Genomic DNA, 18,797 nt, shown 5'->3' on the forward strand with positions numbered 1-18,797 from the left:
GGCGGGACCAAGGCCTTCATTGCAGCGGTCGCGCTGTGATAATTCGGCGGAATTTATATCGAAAAAAAGGCCAATTTCATGCCAATATTATTCGAAGAGTTTATCATTATTTGTTTAATCGGGCATTGTATTTTGCAAAATTGTTTTATTTTAGATTCTGCATTCGTATTTTTTGAGGAGATTCGAAATCTAACTAGCTAGCTAGCGTGCTTAGCGAGCAAAACATCGACCACCACCAACAACAACAACAAACAAAACGAACCCATTTTCGACAAACTCTTGAAACATTTCTCACATTTCTAGATAAATAACAATTATAGTGGCGATATTTTTGCTACGTTATTGACGTGTTTACAGTCGCTAGCTAAGATTAATCTCACATACCGAACATTTTTGACCGTCATCGTAAAAAATGAGAGGGAGTTCATCGTATGGCGATAGAGACAGGGACAGAGACCGCGGACGTGACCGGGGGTAAGGACTTAATGTAGTTAGAACATAGAGGCTTTTTACTTTCTCTAAAAATGACATTAGTTCTTGAATTTCTCTTCTACAAAGTTAACAATGGAACATACTACCTTCACGTTTAGACGAGGCTTAAGTTGGCTTCCTATTCGCCAGCTTTTTGTTCGAATTTTCCTGTTCCACCTTAAATGGTTCAGCAGTTACATTCTGACGCCTCATGTTAGTTAACTGCTGCACCATTTAAGGTGGGACGGGAAAATATGAAGCTGACGACCAGGAAACCAACTTAAGCCTCGTTGAAGTTCTTCAGTAACTTTTTTAGGTGCTGTTTCAATAGGATGCTGTACTCAAGTGTGTGTTTTAGAAATCCAGACTTTCTTTTTCTCCCCAAAGCTTTTTATGTGGGAACTACCAATATGTATCTTATAATTCCTGTCCCCTCAAAACAAAGAAGTGCATTTCAAGATAATAAATGGAATACATCAGTCAAAAGAATGTTAAGAATTTTTGAGACGAATGTTTAATTTGGATGAAAATATTTGTGCTTTATGTAAAGATGATGTTGAAAATAATTACAACCTTTTGGTATGATTTACATTACTGGTTATGTACAAAGATTTTTGGTCTAAGTGGAGAAGCTGGTGAATAAGAAGCAGACTAAAGTTACTGCTTTGTTATGTTTAGGCTCTATGTTAAGTGGAGCTATTTTTTGTGCTTACTGTTAGGGGTGGGCAATGTGGTAAAAATATTGTGTTACGATACTTATTCATTTTAATGATACATGTGAAATCACTAAATAATACGTGTACAGTTATGAAGATTTTGGTCAATGTTTTACTGGCTGTAGTGAACTAAATCCAATTAAACTGGTTTAAGTACTGAGGATATCCACTATATGCTCAGAAAAGTATGTTGTGACATAATTTATCACAATAATAAAATATCATATTGTCCACTCCCCAATTACTGCACTCAAAATATAAAAAGTAGCCAGTATTTCTTCTTATGTCAGTTTGCCCTGTTGTTGTGGAACTGTTGTTTCATTCACTGGTAATAAAGAACATTTACTATTTAACAAGCAGTTAGACAGGTAATGTAAGCCAAAAGTAAAGTTATCTTTACTAAGGCTTACTAAGACATGCTTTGTGAAACACCACATGGAGGTCTTATTACATACACAGTACTGACTGTAACGTTTATGTTTCATGATATAAATAAAATATGATATTGCTGAGTGTTATAGCAAAATGTCTTAATATGTGAACACATTTTAATATTGTCAAACTCTTAATGTAACATGATGAAAGGTAAACCTGCAATGTGTTATCTAAATTTGTTGGATGATATGATTAATCAAAATTAACCACAGAAACTCATCTGGAATAAGTCAGGAAGCTCTCACAAAATGGCTGTTCAGAGAGGGGAAGTGGGCATTGATGTGTTTTGATGCAAAATGAATTGAATGAACTTGAAACTGATTCTGAAATCCACTTAAGGGAAAATATTAAATGAACAGTCAACAAGGGTTGTACATGAGTTGTTTTGTTAAGGCTAACTTCAGTTGCTCATTTTTGCATATTTCAGTTAAATGAGTTCTGTGTCGTACACATCAGTTATTAATTTATATTGTCTTTGTGCTTCTGCTATAATGCAGTGTTTTGTGATTATCAAGTAAAAAAAATAGACTTCAGACACCCTGGCCTGGGGTTATTCAAGTGTTGTTGACCCTGAAACAGATCAATAACATGAAATAAAGGAAATATCACCTTTGAATTGCATTTTATGTCTTTAGTTGTTCATAATGGTGAACAATTACATACAATAAAGATAATGGGAATTCTTAGCTTGAACCAAGTAGCAGCATTTTGGTGTTTCCCCTATATTGTCACTCTTGATTGGTGGGGAGCTACGATAACCAGAAGGCATAGTGAAGTAATAACTAATGCCATTGTAGAACTATCCTGCTAAACACATGGGATGTACAGAGGAACATGACTGTTGTTTATTATTGTTGTTCCTGTAGACCCCGTTTTGGGTCCAGCCGTGGAGGTCCACCCCCTCCTAAGAAATTTGGGAATCCTGGCGATCGGCTGAGGAAGAAGAAATGGGATCTTGATGAGTTGCCCAAATTTGAGAAAAACTTCTACAGTGAGCACATTGAGGTCCAACGCATGACTCAGGTGTGGAAAAGAAATGTGGTTTTGTATTGAGGGTTAAATATCTGCTGTCTCCCTATTTAAGGGATGCGCCAATATGGAAATTGTGGGCCGATGTTGATATCCAGTGTATTTTCATGTGTATGTTTACTTTTACCAGTACATAAACAATTACAAAATGTAAAAATTGGTGTACATATGTCTGGATTAGCAGTGTAGAAAAATATAATGTTTACTTTTATAGGGTTGCACAGTAGTCCGATATCACATAAACATTCTGCAACAATAAATCATCAAATATCAAATGAAATATCAGTCAAATCTAAACATCTGTCCAATGCTAATATTTTTTAAGCACTGATTTGCTGACACTGTACTGATTCAAATATCATCGCGCATCCCTATTGCATTTGTCTAGTACGATTTCTTCACTCAAGATGTTTTAAATTATTATGAAACTTTGCTGCAAAGAGATTAATGAACATCTACACCTTATCTTGCCCCAAATCTGTTTTATAAAAATAGTGTTATATCGCTGATCATAATGGGATAAATGAAAGATGCTAATGTGCACTAAAAGTGATGCTCTTGTGCGCTTTTTAGTATGAAGTGGAGGAATTCCGAAGAAAGAAGGAGATCACTGTTAGAGGGTCTGGCTGCCCAAAGCCAGTGACAAACTTCCACCAGGCACAGTTTCCTCGTAAGTAAACAGGCCATGACTGCCATTCTTACAGACATTGTTTTGACCAAGGCATACAGAATATTTAAAAGACCCATATCATGGAAAACTGAATTTTCCTTACTTTTTGTAAATAAGAGTTTGATGTAGTTTGTAAACATTGTTAAAGTTTCAAACCATACTTTATTATTTCACAGCCCACACATGGAAAGTTAAGTTGTGCAAGCAGGCGTTTTGAATTCTCTATTTTTGTGATGTCATGACAACCATCACATTTACATATAGTGACCTGTTCAGCCTTCAGAAGTTTAGTCTCATCTATTAACACTGATTTTATAAGGAGTTTTTTAAGAAGCTTAATTTTAAGGGTTAATTCTAAGGGATAAAGAGGGTGGAAAACAGTAATATAAAAATTAATTGTAACTGTTTTTAATACATAAACCCTCACACATGTATGTGCATTTGTGCTTTGCAGAGTATGTGATGGATGTGCTGCTACAACAGAATTTCAAGGAGCCCACAGCCATCCAGTCCCAGGGATTCCCCCTGGCCCTTAGCGGCAGGGATATGGTGGGCATTGCACAGACCGGATCTGGCAAAACACTCGCCGTAAGCACTTGTATCCTCAATGACACCAACAGAGTAAACAGTAGAAATTTGGCTGTTGGGAAAAAAAATATACGCTCAGTACCAGGAAAGGATGTAAGCTCAAAATATCCTATAGACCATTCGTATTATGTCATCGGAAGTCACTTTTTTCCCTTCTGTCCTGCAGTATCTCCTTCCTGCCATTGTCCACATCAACCACCAGCCCTACCTGGAGAGAGGAGATGGACCAATTGTGAGTGGTCTTATTAAAGCTTGTGTTTCTGCACATATTCTGCTAATTTCTGTTAGAATGTGTTTCTAGGGCTTGCCTACTATGTTTTAGAATAACATTGATTTTAATATACCATACTCTCCACAAATATTGGCACCCCAGTAAACACAAGCAAAACAGGCTGTAAAGAACATTCTAAATCAAGTGGAAGTGATGTGGCAAGTGAACTAGAAGACTCTTATTCACTGCTATTGTTTGGAGCACATGAGACGCTGCTGCCACTCATCTGCGATAAAATGCGCTGTTAGGGTGAAATAAGATCCAGTGGTAATGGATGTCCACACAGCACATTACAGCTATTCTACTCATTTTCTTTAGTGATTTTATAACTTCGGTTTTGGTCTCCCTCGTTGTAGAGATGGGAGGGGGGGTCCGCTATGTCAGTAAAATATCTTCGAGACGGGAGGTGTGCAACATAGCTGTTTCACAACAACTGAGAACCAGCAAATTCAGGTCACATAGCAACAATGTATTATTAATAAGCACTGCAGTTGTTTCCTGGTAGTTAAATCTGCAACGAGAGACTGTCAAACACAAAAGTTGCGAAGATGAAGTCGCTTCTCTTTCGAATTTTCCGGTTCCACCTTAAATGGTGCCGTATTTACATTCGGCGCCTCAGGCAGAATTTACGGTGGAACGGGAAAATTCGAACAAGAAGCTGGAGAATTGTTTTGTTTTGTTCTGAAGAAAAGTTTTCTGCCGGAAATTGGAGGAAAGCGGCTGAAGCTTAAAGCAGAGCAAAGTAAGTCCGCGTTTTTCATTTATATTTTTAACCTAACTTATACTAGGACATGCGTACATACCAAGACATACTGGACATAAATGTTGTGGCTGCCAAGGTGGTTTTATTTTTGTTGAAAGGACAAAATGGCTCTTTTTAACATTTGAGTTGTGACTCCTGACCTGACCTGGCTTTTAATGCAGAGGGTTCCGGTTGGATTTCCCACTCATCCAGTTATGTTTTTGTTATGTGCCGCCACAGACTGTCTGGGTGCTGCACTTCCGCACTTCCAAGTTCCGCCTTTTGCGTTCCGTCAACATTACGTTATAAATTAAATATTTAGAAAATCAATTTTTGACGTTTGTGAATTGATTCAGAATCGTTCACATCCGCATCGCGATGCATCCCGCACCCCTAGTGTATATATATATATATATATATATATATATATATATATATATATATATATATAAAAGGATCTGAGATCATTACTCCATACAGAACCTCCCTAGATCCTTCAGATTTCAAGGTCCACATTGTGGCCTCTTCAGCTCATCCCATAGGTGTTCTATGGGGTTTAGGTCAGGGAACTGGAGTGGCCATGGCAGAACCTTAATTCTGTGGTCAGTAAACCATTTTTGTGTTGATTTTGAGATTTTGTGCTTTGGATCATTGTCCTGCTGGAAGATCCAAACCATGGCCCAGTTAAAACGTCCTGGCTGAGGCAGTCAGGTTTTGATTTTATTTCTGCTGGTATTGGATGGAGTCTGTGATGCCACGTGCCTTAATAAATTTTCCAGGGTCTTTGGAAGAAGAACAGCCCCACATCACAGATCCACCACTATACTTCACATGGGGATAGGGCTATCTGCATGGCTAGGGCTATCTGCATGACTATCTTTGTGTCCACGCCTTCAAAGTTGGTGTTTGTTGCCAAAAACCGAGTTTGTTGCTCCTTAACAGCTTTCTTCTTGCAACCCACCCAAACAACTTATGGTTATATAGGTGGTGTTTGGTTGTAGTTTGGAAGACGTTTTGACCGCAAGACCTACTCGTCAACTCGATTCATCCTCCTCACTGTGTGTAGGGCCAGTATAGACATGTGTCCTCTTCCCGGCCATGTCTTAACATCTCTAGCTGTTGTAGCCCACATTACTAGCCACTGTAGTATGACTGAATGGCAAAGTGGCTATGAAGGGACACATTTGTGTGCAGAACATGGATAGCCTATTTAGCGTTCAGTTTTCAGTATGTGCTGTCTTAAGAGCTACAGGCTTTGTGAAACTGACTCGTCCTTTTCAAACCTTCTTTTGCCCTCTTAAGTGTTTGGTTCTGGCTCCCACGCGTGAGCTGGCCCAGCAGGTGCAGCAGGTGGCATATGATTACGGCAAGTCCTCCCGAATCAAAAGCACCTGCGTGTATGGAGGAGCCCCTAAGGGTCCACAAATCAGAGATTTAGAGAGAGGTGAGTATGTCTGCCTACAGTGGCATTAGCCTTTCAGCTTATAAGTGTAGATTTGCTACATAGCTGTATTTGAATGGTCCTGTTCTCTATAGGTGTTGAGATCTGCATTGCTACACCTGGACGTCTGATCGACTTCCTGGAGGCAGGAAAGACCAACCTGCGGCGATGCACTTACCTTGTGCTAGATGAGGCTGACCGCATGCTGGACATGGGCTTTGAGCCACAGATTCGCAAAATTGTTGACCAGATACGGGTAAGTTGAACAACATGCAATGTTTTTTTCACTGAAAGGAAAACAAAAGAAGCCCTGTTGTGTTAATTGACTATTGCCTGTAAAGACTGGCCAAAGTTTAAAGACAAAAAAAGAGATAAAACTAATCTAGTCATATTTCACATTTACGGCAGATGCTCTTATCCAGAGCCACTTACAATTTGATCATTTTACACAGGTAGGTGAAAGTAGTGTTAGGAGTCCTGCCCAAGGACATATTGGAACAGTGTAGGATGCTTACCCAGGTGGGGATTGAACCCCGGTCTACAGCATAGAAAGCAAAAAGGTGTTAGCCACTACACTATACCAGTACCAATTTTAAAGTGCTTTTGTGTCTGCAACTTCTTGGCACAAAGCATTTGGAGATGATATTCACCAGGTATGGTCACGGGATGTTGCAGACATACTTGGACAGTTGTCCAAGTTAAATTTACATCTATCTTTTACTCACAGCCAGACAGGCAAACACTGATGTGGAGTGCTACCTGGCCTAAAGAGGTGCGTCAGCTGGCAGAAGATTTCCTCCGTGACTACGTCCAGATCAACATCGGGGCCCTGGAGCTCAGCGCCAACCACAACATCCTACAGATTGTGGATGTCTGCATGGAGAATGAGAAAGATAACAAGTAAGATTACGTTTCAGGCAGGTAGAATACAACCCCAAACACGAAAGGTGGAGTTAAAAAGTAATTGTACTGTCCTGCTTTTCCGGTTTAGTTTTGACATACAGTACATAAGACTGAATTGCCTGACACCATCATGTAAGTTTGCTGTAAGACCACTGCAGAATGCTCTGTATGCCAAGGACAGTGTCTAAAGTGTCACATACTTTGAACCGGAATGTTTTTTTTTTGTTTGTTTTTTTTAAGTTTATTATCTTTCCCCACAGGCTGATTCAGTTGATGGAGGAAATCATGGCAGAGAAAGAGAACAAGACCATCATCTTTGTGGAGACAAAGAAACGCTGTGATGAACTGACACGTAGGATGAGGAGAGATGGGTGAGAAGTAGGGCTGGGAATCATAAGTTTATTATTATTCCTAAAACACACAGATGGAACCAAAAATGAAACAAATAGAAATTGAGTTATGTATTGTGCAACTCTTAAATTAAGACTTCATGTTTTGAATGTGTTACTTGGCAGAAGGGAACCCTCAAGGCCTTTTAGGCCTTCAGAAAAGGCATAATGATTTCTGTCAAATAAAAATACCTTTCTGAAATTTAGTAATTAATTTACATTAAATATAACTGTTATACTTGTTGTTTTTAAACTCTCTTAGTTAGCCAAGGTACCTTTTCATTGGTCAGGCCTTTGTGAGATGGTCTCAAGGCATTAGATTAACTACCAACATAATTGAAGAAGTGACAATGGGTGAGACCAATTTCATGAGGAAGAAACATCACTCAAGGCCTTCTGGAGACTCTAGATACATAGCTGACTGTGCATGTGAGCCATGGTGTAATTAGGTTTCAGTTGGTTGTTAGGAATGGAAAACAGTGGCAGAACGGTTTACCAAAAGAGTCACTGTAAAACTGATACATACAAGGTCAAGTATGTATTAGTGTCAAGCTACAAATAAAATATGCTTCAGATGTTTGTGCTTCATCTAGAACAGCCAAAAATCTTCAAGAATCACTGTTAGCGTAGTGCTAACATACTACTGGAATACCATAGTTGCACTAGCAGAAACTGGCATTATTATTTCCTTGTTTTTGACTGAGTTTTGGTGTTTAGGGCCCAAACTGAAGACCTCATTCTAATAGTCACAGTTCACTACTTACTGCTATGATTTTTTCTTTATCTATATTAAACCGCTCTATGTTATTCTGTTTTTGTCTAGATGGCCGGCAATGTGCATCCACGGTGACAAAAGTCAGCCAGAGAGAGACTGGGTGCTCTCAGGTAATGCTTGAAAGATTTAACATAAGAATTCAAATGTTACAGTAATGTTTCTATCGGAACCTGGGTTCTCAATCCAGTCTTGGAAGGCCTTCACCAGTCCATGGCCTTCCATTTGTTTCATCTTTCAACAACACACCTGAGCCAGGTAACGAAAGACTGGCTGCACATACCCGACTACTGAGTTGGGAACTGTGCTTATGGGCCTGAAATAAATGGCAAGTATTGGACTTAGTGCTTTATATCTGATGTCATTTCAGAGTTCCGCAGTGGTAAAGCTCCAATCCTTATTGCTACTGATGTTGCCTCCCGCGGGCTGGGTATGTGCTCAAAGACCTCCACACACCCTTTACACATATACACACACAAAATGTGGACTTGGTGAAATCCACAATGTCACCTCAACAGTAATACAGTTTTTTGTGAAGTTTTTTTTATTTATTTTTTTTTTAGTGTTGAGATTTAAGTCTCTTCCTTTTTTCTTCCTGTGTCTGGAAGAATTGCCCCTCAGGAACATTTCCAAAGCGCCCTTTGTGCCCCTGATGTGATTATTTTTGTCACTTGCCTCTTTCTCTGTCAACAAGAAGTCTTTCTTCCTTTTGCTTTCCTCGTTCCCTCACCCCCTTCTTCTAAGCAGTTCCTGTTGTGTGTCTCTTTATGTCCCCTATTTGCTACCTTGCTGTCATATTTTTTAAGGGGCATTGTGTACATTTTGGATGTCCAACAGCTTTGAAGAAGACAGGTGTTCCTGGATCTTTCTCTATAGTTCCCCCACCCCAAGCTGCCATCTACATGATAAGTCTTACTGTCTGTTTCTTGTTACTGGCTTTAAAGAAAGAAAGAAAAACAGAAAGAAAGAAAAAGAAAATCGTCCTTCAAATACGGGGCTCGTCGGCTCACTGTTGACCCTAGCATGGACCTGGGGGAGATGCTGGGCTCCCTTTGTCTTCCCTGGGTCTTAATACCAGTCTCCTTCTTGTCCACACTGTGTCCAGTTATGTTGCGAGTAAACAGAGGAAGTCGGAATGCCACAGACAATTTGAATGGTTTGTTTTGTGGACTATTTTAGTAATGACTTTAAGAGGCCAGAGCTTTGAAGCAGGTGTGTTGTTTTTGTTTTCTTTGTGTCTTTTGTTTTTTTATGGAGAAACCTGATTTGAAGAAGAGGAAGTGGGTTGTGTTTGGGTTGCCAGATCCACAGTACGTCTCACTCTATCATTGTTCTCTCTCCCCTCCCCTCAGGCTTTTTTGAACTTCACTAAAAGGCAACTCAGGCAGGCTGTGCTAATTTGGTACAGCAGCTGCCCTCTACTCTGTGAGACGCTAGCGCAGGGCCTGATGTGGATTAACCCACTCCTCAGCTTCTTCCAAACATCAGCCTCCTCTTCAAGACTGCAGAGTCTTAGAACTGGACTGCAGCATTTAAAACCATGGGTCTTGAGAACTGTGGCATCACTCATAAAACCTCTGAAATCTTTGCATTGGATCTATCCAAAATTTGCACACTCATGTCCTAGTTTCCATCCCTGTGAAAGTCATTAATCAGTTTAAAATGGGAAAGAAAGCCTCAAATTGATCAATTTACATGATGCCATGGCTCTCTGAGACTCGTTAGGATCAGGCACCTGTTAAGTCTGACCTGGGCTAGCTCCAGGAGAGATGGAGAGGGAGAGAGACAGATGCAGAGAAAGAAAGGGAGAGAGAGAAAGAAAGGGAGTTGAGTGCTGGATCCAGTCCGGTCCGGTTTGTGGAGGCCCTGCAACCCGGCGAGAGAGAGAGAACTGGAGGGGAGCCGGTTCTGCTCCCGCCAGGCGTTGCCGGTGTCGTGCCGAGGGTGAAGGGGGGGCAGCTGAGCGCGTGAGCCCACAAAAACCTCTTCCTCTCGGGCCTCTCCACGGGACCTGGGACTGATCTCAGCCGAGACTAACCTAACATAGGGTAAGTACCTGACCATGCCCCTGATAATGACAGCTTTGATAAAAAAAATCACAACAAATGACTTACTTAACTCTTACCAAGAGCTCTCATAAGCTTTCTTAAACTTTTACTTTCATTCTTTATAATAATACACTAATACACTGTAAATTTGAGTCAATCAGGCCTGATGTGATGTATATTAAGCTCATGTGTTATTACATGATTATTGACCAATTTTTAGAAAACTTCCTTCGTTTTACCCATGTGCGAAGCTGTCAACCATCGCCCTCAGCCAAAAGGAGACTGTACTCGATAGGGTCAATAACAGTGTTGTCTGAGCCACCTCCCCTCTTCGTAATGGGAAACAGACTTTGTAAAGAGTTCGTTTTATCAGTACGGAAATCTTCCTCCCATTGGAGATCACTCTTTTCAATAACACTTCAACAGAAAGTTCAGACAGAAGCTTTTAGCAATGTGTGACTTTGTCAGCAACATAACTTTGTGATTTACATTAGCTGTATTGGTTACATCAAATAATTATAATTACCGATTTGCATAATAAATTGGAAAGGATTGCAGTATACCTGCTCAGAGTGCCAAAAATGGGAGCACACCTACATTCCCAGGGCTCTATACTCTCTTATTTTTATATGATACATCCTACCTCAATATGATGCATCAAGAGAACTTATGACAGAGTTCCTAAGGCCATGAATAGGGTCATGTAGTGACCAAAAAAGGTTATACCTGAAAACACTGTCAAGAGGCAGCTAACATAAATATTACTGAATTACGCACTAGAGCACAACAGTGCAAAATTGCAAATGTTATCATAGCTATGATTCAGCACTTCTGCAAACTACTGAAAAAGAAAAGCAAAGGAGCCCTGAACATTGGATCAAATGTGCTTTATTATTGGCTGTTCTTACTGCCAAAAAATTGTAGCCTTTTGCATTCCAGATACAGCTGTGAACCTGTTGCAATATCAGGTTCAGTTTTCCAGTATTTGCCAGCTTAACCGTAATCTTATAGAAGTTATCTATTGTGTCCATTTTCTGTTTTTATATGTGCTAAAGTATAAAATTAACAACAGCCGCAATGTAAAGCGAGTCATTACTTTGCAACCGGTGCTCGGCAAATTAATAGTTACTGGAAAAAATGGGCCTGGGAAACATACGGCCCTGGGAACATAGGGTCATTTCTTAGACATTTCCTTTAGCAAATAAAGGGCCCTGGGGCATAGGGATGGACCCTCTAAATATGGCCTCCTTGAGCAGTTTGGTTTAGAGTGTTTGAAAAGGTTAGGATAACTGGACAGCAGTTTATTCTTTCAGATGTCAGAGATTTTCCCAATGAAACGTCATGTGTTACGTTATATTTTGTAGTTAAAGTGATTGGTTTCACTTGAACTACACATTTTAAAGCTTTATAAGATGTAGTTCCTGCAAATAAGAATTCTACTAAGGAAGTAACAGCAATTTAATTTTACTGTTTTAAAAATACAGGTAAGTCTGATAGTATTTCTTAAGTAACCTAAAAACTACAAACGTACTAAAAATAAAGAGCTGTATTATATACTGTTAATCTACATTGTTGTAATGCATGGAAAGCATGACCATACATTAAATATAAAAAAAATACTTAAAATCATGCCTTCTTAATCCTACTTTTAATTAGTATTTCTCTTTCCTTTGATCACACCCTGAAGATGTGGAAGACGTGAAGTTCGTCATTAACTACGACTATCCGAACTCTTCAGAGGATTACGTGCACCGCATCGGGCGTACTGCTCGCAGCACAAACAAAGGCACTGCCTACACTTTCTTCACCCCAGGAAATCTGCGCCAGGCCCGCGACCTGGTCCGGGTTCTGGAGGAGGCCCGGCAGGCCATCAACCCCAAACTTCTGCAGCTGGTCGACACTGGACGTGGAGGAGGAGGTGAAGAAAATTAAAGATATTGTAAAACTGACATCAAGCCTCATACATTCTGAGTTTTAGTTAGTAGGCAGTGCCAGTCCTTCAAGAGGAAATCCTATTATTTCTAATATTTTTTAGTCTCAGAAGAGTAAAACTCCACATATAACCATGATTTCAGTCAGTTGTACACTTAGCATGTTAGCTAGTTTTGTGGGTTAGCAACCAGCAACAATTGCTGCTGTGAAGCTAGAGTTGCTATCACAAACATTAACGAACTGAACAAAACAATACTGACTGATTCTGTGAAACAGCAAAAATAAGTTAATGTAACCCACCTGTCAAGCAACCTCCTCATACCCACTCATGCCTGAAGCTTTTTTTTCCACCAGCTTCTTGTTTGAATTTCTCAGTCTTGGTTCTTCAGATTTTCTCCTCTTTGGCTGTTTCCCAGCACTCTCTCCTTTTTGTCAGTGCATAGAGTTCAGCACGTAGCCCCTCCCCTTTCCCTTTATCCTGTTTTCTCATCTTTATTCCTCCACTTGCTGTCCAACAGGTGGAAGGATGCGTTACCGTGGTAGTGGCTCCAACTCGAACAATCCCAACCTGATGTACCAGGAGGAGTGCGACCGGCGCATGCGCTCTGTAGGAGGGGGTGGTGGCGGAAAAGACAACCGCGGCGGCAATTATGGCCGCGACACCCGCTCAGGCGGTGGCAGCCGTGACGACAGGTCTTCCGCCTCTTCCTCGTACAGGGACCGCAGTAGGGATGGACGCAACAGCTACAACTCAGGCTCATCTTATGGTGGGGGAGGGGGTGACCAGTACCAAAACTACAGTGGCAGTGGAGGGGGGCAGTATGGCTCCAGAGGGGGTGGGTCACAGTCAGGAGGTGGCAGCGGCGGTGGTGGTGGGGGCCAAAACCAGCCCGGACCCTCGCAGGGCCCGTTCGGACAGCCACCACCTCCTCCACCTCAGCCTGGGGCTGGACCACAGCCCCTCATGGCCCAGCAGTTCCCTCCGCCCCCTCAGCCCATGATGGGTTTCATGGGCCCGGGGCCATACTCGTTTGCCCCACCTCCACCACCTCCCCCTCCGCAACAGAGAAAGTGAAGCAGTAAAGTCATGTCCAAGTTGTGTCATATCTGTCTAGTGGTAGTTCTCTGCTGCTAGAGTGCAGTGTTTGTCTTTATTCATAGGCCTTTCCTTTGCCTCCGTTTGGAAGAGGCTTTAGGCCTGACGTTTTGAACAGACCAACCGCCCAGGGATCGTGGAGGTAAGGTCTGCGCCTGTTCAGTGACGTAAGAATATTTTTATGTAGCCCCCAGAAGCCAAACCTTCTGTTTTAAGCTGTTTCCTGTTGAAATGTTAAGTTCTCTTTAAGTCAAACAGGTCATTATTTGGATTAATTAATCAAAAGGATTGAAGGCTTTTTTTGTTTGTTTTCTCCAAATTTTATAGAGATCACTCTTAAAATTAATTTTCAGTATACTTAGTTGTTTGTGCATGCTTCTCATTTAATGTATTTTGTTTTTGCAGACTCTCTCTGGGTAACTATGATTTTTCTTACTCTTTAAATGTGTTGCGCACTGTATCTGTTTCTGTCTTGTTAGCTTTTTCAAGGCATTCTATTTCTATCATGCCTACTACAGAAAAAGACAGAAAATTGTTTTGATTGTCGCAGTGGCACCCCTTTTTGTAAACATGCTGCCGTTATACACAAGTGAATGAGCAAGTTTGGGATCTGTGTTCTGGTTTCACTTTTATTTTTAAGACAAAATTTTTAATAAAGTTTTTGACCTATAATCCAGTGATGAGTTTCTTTCCATACAGAAAAGGGGACTGTATTTTGGTTTATGTTCTGTTGATTTTGGTTCGTTATACTGAACAGATTTACCGAAATGAAAGAGTGAAAATCCATTTTTAAACCCCCAAGAAAAAGAATAACTTTATTTCCCTTAAATACATATTTGCACTACATTCTCAGTTCTCCTCCATACTCATTATTTGCTCTCTGTACTTTTTTTTTGTTTTTGGCAAATGTACATAATTGCAATACTAATGCTATTTACAGTCAGGAGGAAAACAGTGGTGGGAGGGGCTTTATGGATGGGAGGTGTGGCCTGGAACATGATAAGTGGCTACAAAATGACATGAAAAGTGCCGCTTTACAGTTGTGTCATTGAGCCAGACAAAGACACCGGAACAATTTCAGTTTTAGAACTCACCAGTCCAACACTAGTCCAACATTTCTTCCAGCCTTATGAATGTAGCAGTGTGTTTCTACTACGTTTCTGAAACTAGTAATAGTGTCTGTATCACCCAATGTGCTGTGATTACTTGGGCAAAAACTATTTTGGAAAAACTGAAATGTCTCATTTAGAAGTCACAAGGACAAAATAAAGCACTGATTGGGTCATCACATCAAATATCAATGACAATTTCATAATCATCTGAAACTCAGACTTTGTGCCAACACAAGGAAAAGAAACTGAAGATCTTTCAATCAAAAAAAAAATAAAATAAAAGCTACAGCCAAACATCCAAACCAAAACCAAACATTACAGACAAATAAATGTAAATATGTATATACATGTCAGCAATAAAAAAAGTAGTACAGGTCGAATGTAAAACATCAGATTAGGCACATACGGTAGATTTAAACAAAACTTCAGCATTGATGTTAAATTAATTCTGCTGGACAGGGCAAAGACAGTAGGGGCTTAAGAGAAAACAGCATTTTGGAGTGAGGACATTCATTAAGTGCAAAGATTTTGTTCAGTAACCAGCATGAAGGGGCTTATTTGCCAGATTAGACCATTTTACATCTCGATGCAAATGCAAAGACCTGCCATTACATATTGGACTAGTAGTTTTGGTCAGTCATGAACAAAACAACATGCAATCTGCTGAATCAATATGGGACACGTGTATAATCAGAGAAAATAAAAATGTGCAACTTCCATGAATGACAACAATCAAAATGCAGATATGCTCACTTAAATCAAATAAACTCAAATTATAACTCTATGGATGTGACAAAGACAGCGCTCATTATAAACTGAAAGCAAACAGGGTTAGACTGGACTTCCATTACAGATGATCAACCACATACATCTTAAATCACAGTTAAGACACAAAGTCAATTTCATTGTCCCATTATTTGAGCTCTCATAGTGACCCACTTCGGTCACAAGCTGTAAATAAAATACAAATGATCAGATATTTTTCTCTCTACTATTGACAGCACAATGGAGTATTTATGAGGGACAAGCACGCACATGCCTTCCACTTCAGGAAGGCCTGATGCTGCATCGTTAACAGTTTCACGAAACAAAGACATAGCCAGAGAGGCAGCAGAGGAAGATGAGGGTTAGATGTTTAAAACCGTTCGTTGGAATAAAAGACAAGAGTAATAGAGAGGAGAAAAAGCAAGAGATGAAAACAGTATAAGGGGTCCAAGGCAAATCCTCTGACATAGGCCTGACTCCACTTCAGAAAAATGAGACCCTCTCTCACTTCGCCTAGCCACTTCCACTGGGGGACATGTATGGGGCCTGCAATTGTCATCTTTACATGCTTCCATTCTGTCAAGTTTCCCAAGGTTCTTCAGTGTTGCTTGCTAGAAATGACAGAACATGAGCATTACTGTTACCTTCACAGCTTGAAACCTTCATAGGGGAAGTGAGTAGAGGCTCAGTTTTCTTAGGATTAGAATAGAACCACAGATAGTGAGAGCCACTGCCATCAGACGAGACCGACAGGAAGCAGAAGGATAAAGCAGCAGAAAGTCAGTCTGTCCCTAAAGGTTCCCCCAGGACTCTGGAGGTGGAAACTGCTCTACATCTCCACTCTCGTCATGGGATTCTTCACCTAAATCGAAGGTCAGCTTGTATCTCAACCGAACTTTTTCCTACAAGAGGAAACAAGAACAATGACTGTCAGTGCAGAAATGCATGTAAGCATTTTAAAAGTTTAAAGTGCACGCTACTATCTGGTCTTCAAAGCACTACAAAGTTCTAAATTTGGACGCATGTGACACCTTGTGAGGGTTGGCCAGTAGCAGGACTTGCGTTATCGCAGCAGGTGGAAGTATAGGGTTGAAGGCTGGTAGCTCTGTTCCAGATGGGGGCTGCAGTTTGACCCTCATTGTCTGCACAAACATTTAACACAAATATACAGCAACATGAGTAAACATCAAGTTTCATAATGCAACCCAAAAAATTGGTTCTTTACAATTTTAGAGGACTGAATAAAAGAGAAAAGAATTACTCCAACATATTACTAAGTATTGTCTTCTTAGTCATGTGGTAGTAACTGGCAGGTGTTATTGGTTGATTAAAGATTGATTAATGACACAATACTGAAAACATCTCCATGAAACAGTCTTTAGGAACAATTCTTTTGCCATGATGCGAAACACCACTCTTATGAAGCACCAAAACCTACTTAAAGTGCTAATAGCTCCCCCTCGTGGAGACTCTTCAGCCTACTAAACATGACTGAGCGCTTCACATCTACAAAGAAGAAGAGGCTGCCATTTGTTAATCTCACTCAGCCAATCATCCATAATATTTTACACATGAGCTCTGTATTTCAAGATATATGTGGGACATTCAGTTGGGAAAAGAAGTGCCACTGATCATTGTTTTAAGCGACCTGATCATAGTAAGAAAGTAAGATTAAATTAGTTTAATTTCCCATGAAATGTCCTGCCAAATGTATGACTAGATCAGGAATGTTGCCATTCTAGTCTAGTTCAGTTCTCAGTGGTTCTCCTTCCATTGACTACCTACTGAGGACAGTTACAGTAAGCACTTTGACAGAATGTTATTGCTAAAGAAAACCGGGCTACCTTGGGAACGGCAGACTGGAAGCGGATGTTTGTGATGGGAACCGGAGCAGAGGACAGCATGGAAATGATCACCACCAAAACGTCAGGCCGGGCTGGAGGGCAGTCACGTGCAAAATGGAACAGAACTCGCAAACTGTGTTTATCAAAGATTGTCACTGGCAACATGCTACCTGCAAGGTGAGGGGAGAAAGAAAGAGGGTGGAAAAAACATAATATTGAGAACAGGTAAAATATAGAGAGAGAATACAGAGCATGAGCTATAAATATGAATGAGTGGTTCCATGAGACGTAAATCAAAGCAGGAGAAAAGACAAAGCATGGAGATGGGTTTCTTACTAGGTTTGATGGATTCCAGGGGCACAGTAACATTGACCAGAGAGATTTCATCTTGAGGGGTAGAGGCTGGACCAATGCCCAAAGCAGGAACCTCGTGACTGATCTGAGAGTTTAGCAGGTTCCCAGGCTCTGTGGGCAAGGCCAGAATAGGGCTGGGGCTCGTGGCAGGATTGGTGTTTGATTTAGTCTGGAGATCTCTAAGTGTAGGCTTGGATTGAGGCTGAAGTTTATCCCTACAAAACAAACATTTAAGCCCCTTCATGTCATCTCAGCATCTTTGTCATGGATAAATTACATCACTAACTATAAATGTGAAAAGCCTCTAGTTAAGCTAGTAGAGCAGTGGTCACCCTGTTTCCTAGAGATCTACTTTCCTGCTGAGTTTAGTTCCAACCTACATAAAAATGCTGTCTCCTCTAATGCATCTGAACCAGCCTGTTAAGGACTTCTGCAGATTGTGGTTGGGACTAGACTCTGCAGGTAGGCAGATCTCAAGGACCAGGGCTGGTGACCACTGTAGTAGAGACTCTGCCACATGCACAGACACGATGCAGTTTATCCACTTGAACATAAAGCTATTCAACTAACACTGTAGTAACATTTTGTAAACAGCTTCCCCAACAGTTTAACCATAAATCAATCAAATATGCATACTTTGTATTTTGATCTAAATCCAGGTTAACTGTGGCTAAATGCAGTCCTACCATTTGACCTGCAGGCTCTCTGGGGGCAGGGACTGCTGGAGTAGCGTCTTTCCCAGCAAGTCCAGCTCATCCAGGGCTTTGGTGGCAGAAGGTGGAGCAGTGGCAGGGGCCTGGGGGGTTGAAACCGACGGCAACAGCACTGTGGCTGGTACTGGTGGGACGGGTGTGTCTACAGTATCTGATGACTGATAAAGTCAGACAAGTTTGCTGTTAGAATGACCATCTGTAACGAAACAATGAATGTTCTGAAGCAGTGGTTATCAGGCCTCTATTTCTCTAACCTGAAATGAGTTCCATGTTGTAGCATCACCAGACTGGGAGGAGGCCAGGTTAGGACTAGGAGTGACATCAGTTAATCCTACAACAAACAGAACATTGTCAGACGCACTGTTTCAGTATCAGGTCTGTTTTTTTTTTTAATGGGTTGAACCTGATTATAAATGCATGTATAAAATGTAGTCTTGGGTATTTCACAAAGGAGGCTTAAAGTTACGAGCAAGGATCGTCCAAAAGGAACACGCTTCTTTCTGCTA

At 40.7% G+C, this 18,797-nt stretch overlaps 2 protein-coding genes across 2 annotated transcripts in view; one reads left to right on the plus strand and one right to left on the minus strand.

Moving 5' to 3' along the window:
* Positions 1 to 14,918, plus strand: si:dkey-156n14.5 (probable ATP-dependent RNA helicase DDX17). The gene is made up of 13 exons (XM_036570104.1): positions 1 to 474; positions 2,489 to 2,645; positions 3,225 to 3,321; positions 3,776 to 3,909; positions 4,076 to 4,141; positions 6,225 to 6,366; positions 6,459 to 6,619; positions 7,091 to 7,263; positions 7,527 to 7,637; positions 8,479 to 8,540; positions 8,798 to 8,857; positions 12,163 to 12,393; positions 12,926 to 14,918. The coding sequence occupies exons 1-13, from the start codon at positions 413 to 415 to the stop codon at positions 13,480 to 13,482; spliced, it is 2,013 nt and encodes a 670-aa protein (XP_036425997.1). The 5' UTR covers positions 1 to 412; the 3' UTR covers positions 13,483 to 14,918.
* The window catches only part of gga1 (golgi-associated, gamma adaptin ear containing, ARF binding protein 1), a 16,061-nt gene continuing 11,553 nt past the window's right edge, over positions 14,290 to 18,797 (minus strand). Inside the window, exons 12-17 of the mRNA XM_036570105.1 lie at positions 18,546 to 18,622; positions 18,265 to 18,449; positions 17,561 to 17,793; positions 17,225 to 17,394; positions 16,412 to 16,522; positions 14,290 to 16,282 (exon numbers count right to left, since the gene is read on the minus strand). Of these exons, the coding sequence (XP_036425998.1) occupies positions 16,172 to 16,282; positions 16,412 to 16,522; positions 17,225 to 17,394; positions 17,561 to 17,793; positions 18,265 to 18,449; positions 18,546 to 18,622 (887 nt within the window). The 3' untranslated portion in view covers positions 14,290 to 16,171. The remainder of the gene's footprint in view (positions 16,283 to 16,411; positions 16,523 to 17,224; positions 17,395 to 17,560; positions 17,794 to 18,264; positions 18,450 to 18,545; positions 18,623 to 18,797) is intronic.

The sequence above is a fragment of the Colossoma macropomum genome, unplaced genomic scaffold, assembly GCF_904425465.1.
Source record: "Colossoma macropomum unplaced genomic scaffold, Colossoma_macropomum, whole genome shotgun sequence".
Lineage (NCBI taxonomy): Eukaryota > Metazoa > Chordata > Actinopteri > Characiformes > Serrasalmidae > Colossoma > Colossoma macropomum.

Bases quoted from the DNA above. Each gene is read 5' to 3' on its own strand.
- si:dkey-156n14.5 (XM_036570104.1), top strand. From the start codon at position 413: ATGAGAGGGAGTTCATCGTATGGCGATAGAGACAGGGACAGAGACCGC. The intron at 7,638-8,478 runs GTGAGAAGTAGG...GTTTTTGTCTAG, and splicing joins CGTAGGATGAGGAGAGATGG to ATGGCCGGCAATGTGCATCC. The intron at 12,394-12,925 runs GTGAAGAAAATT...GCTGTCCAACAG, and splicing joins CACTGGACGTGGAGGAGGAG to GTGGAAGGATGCGTTACCGT.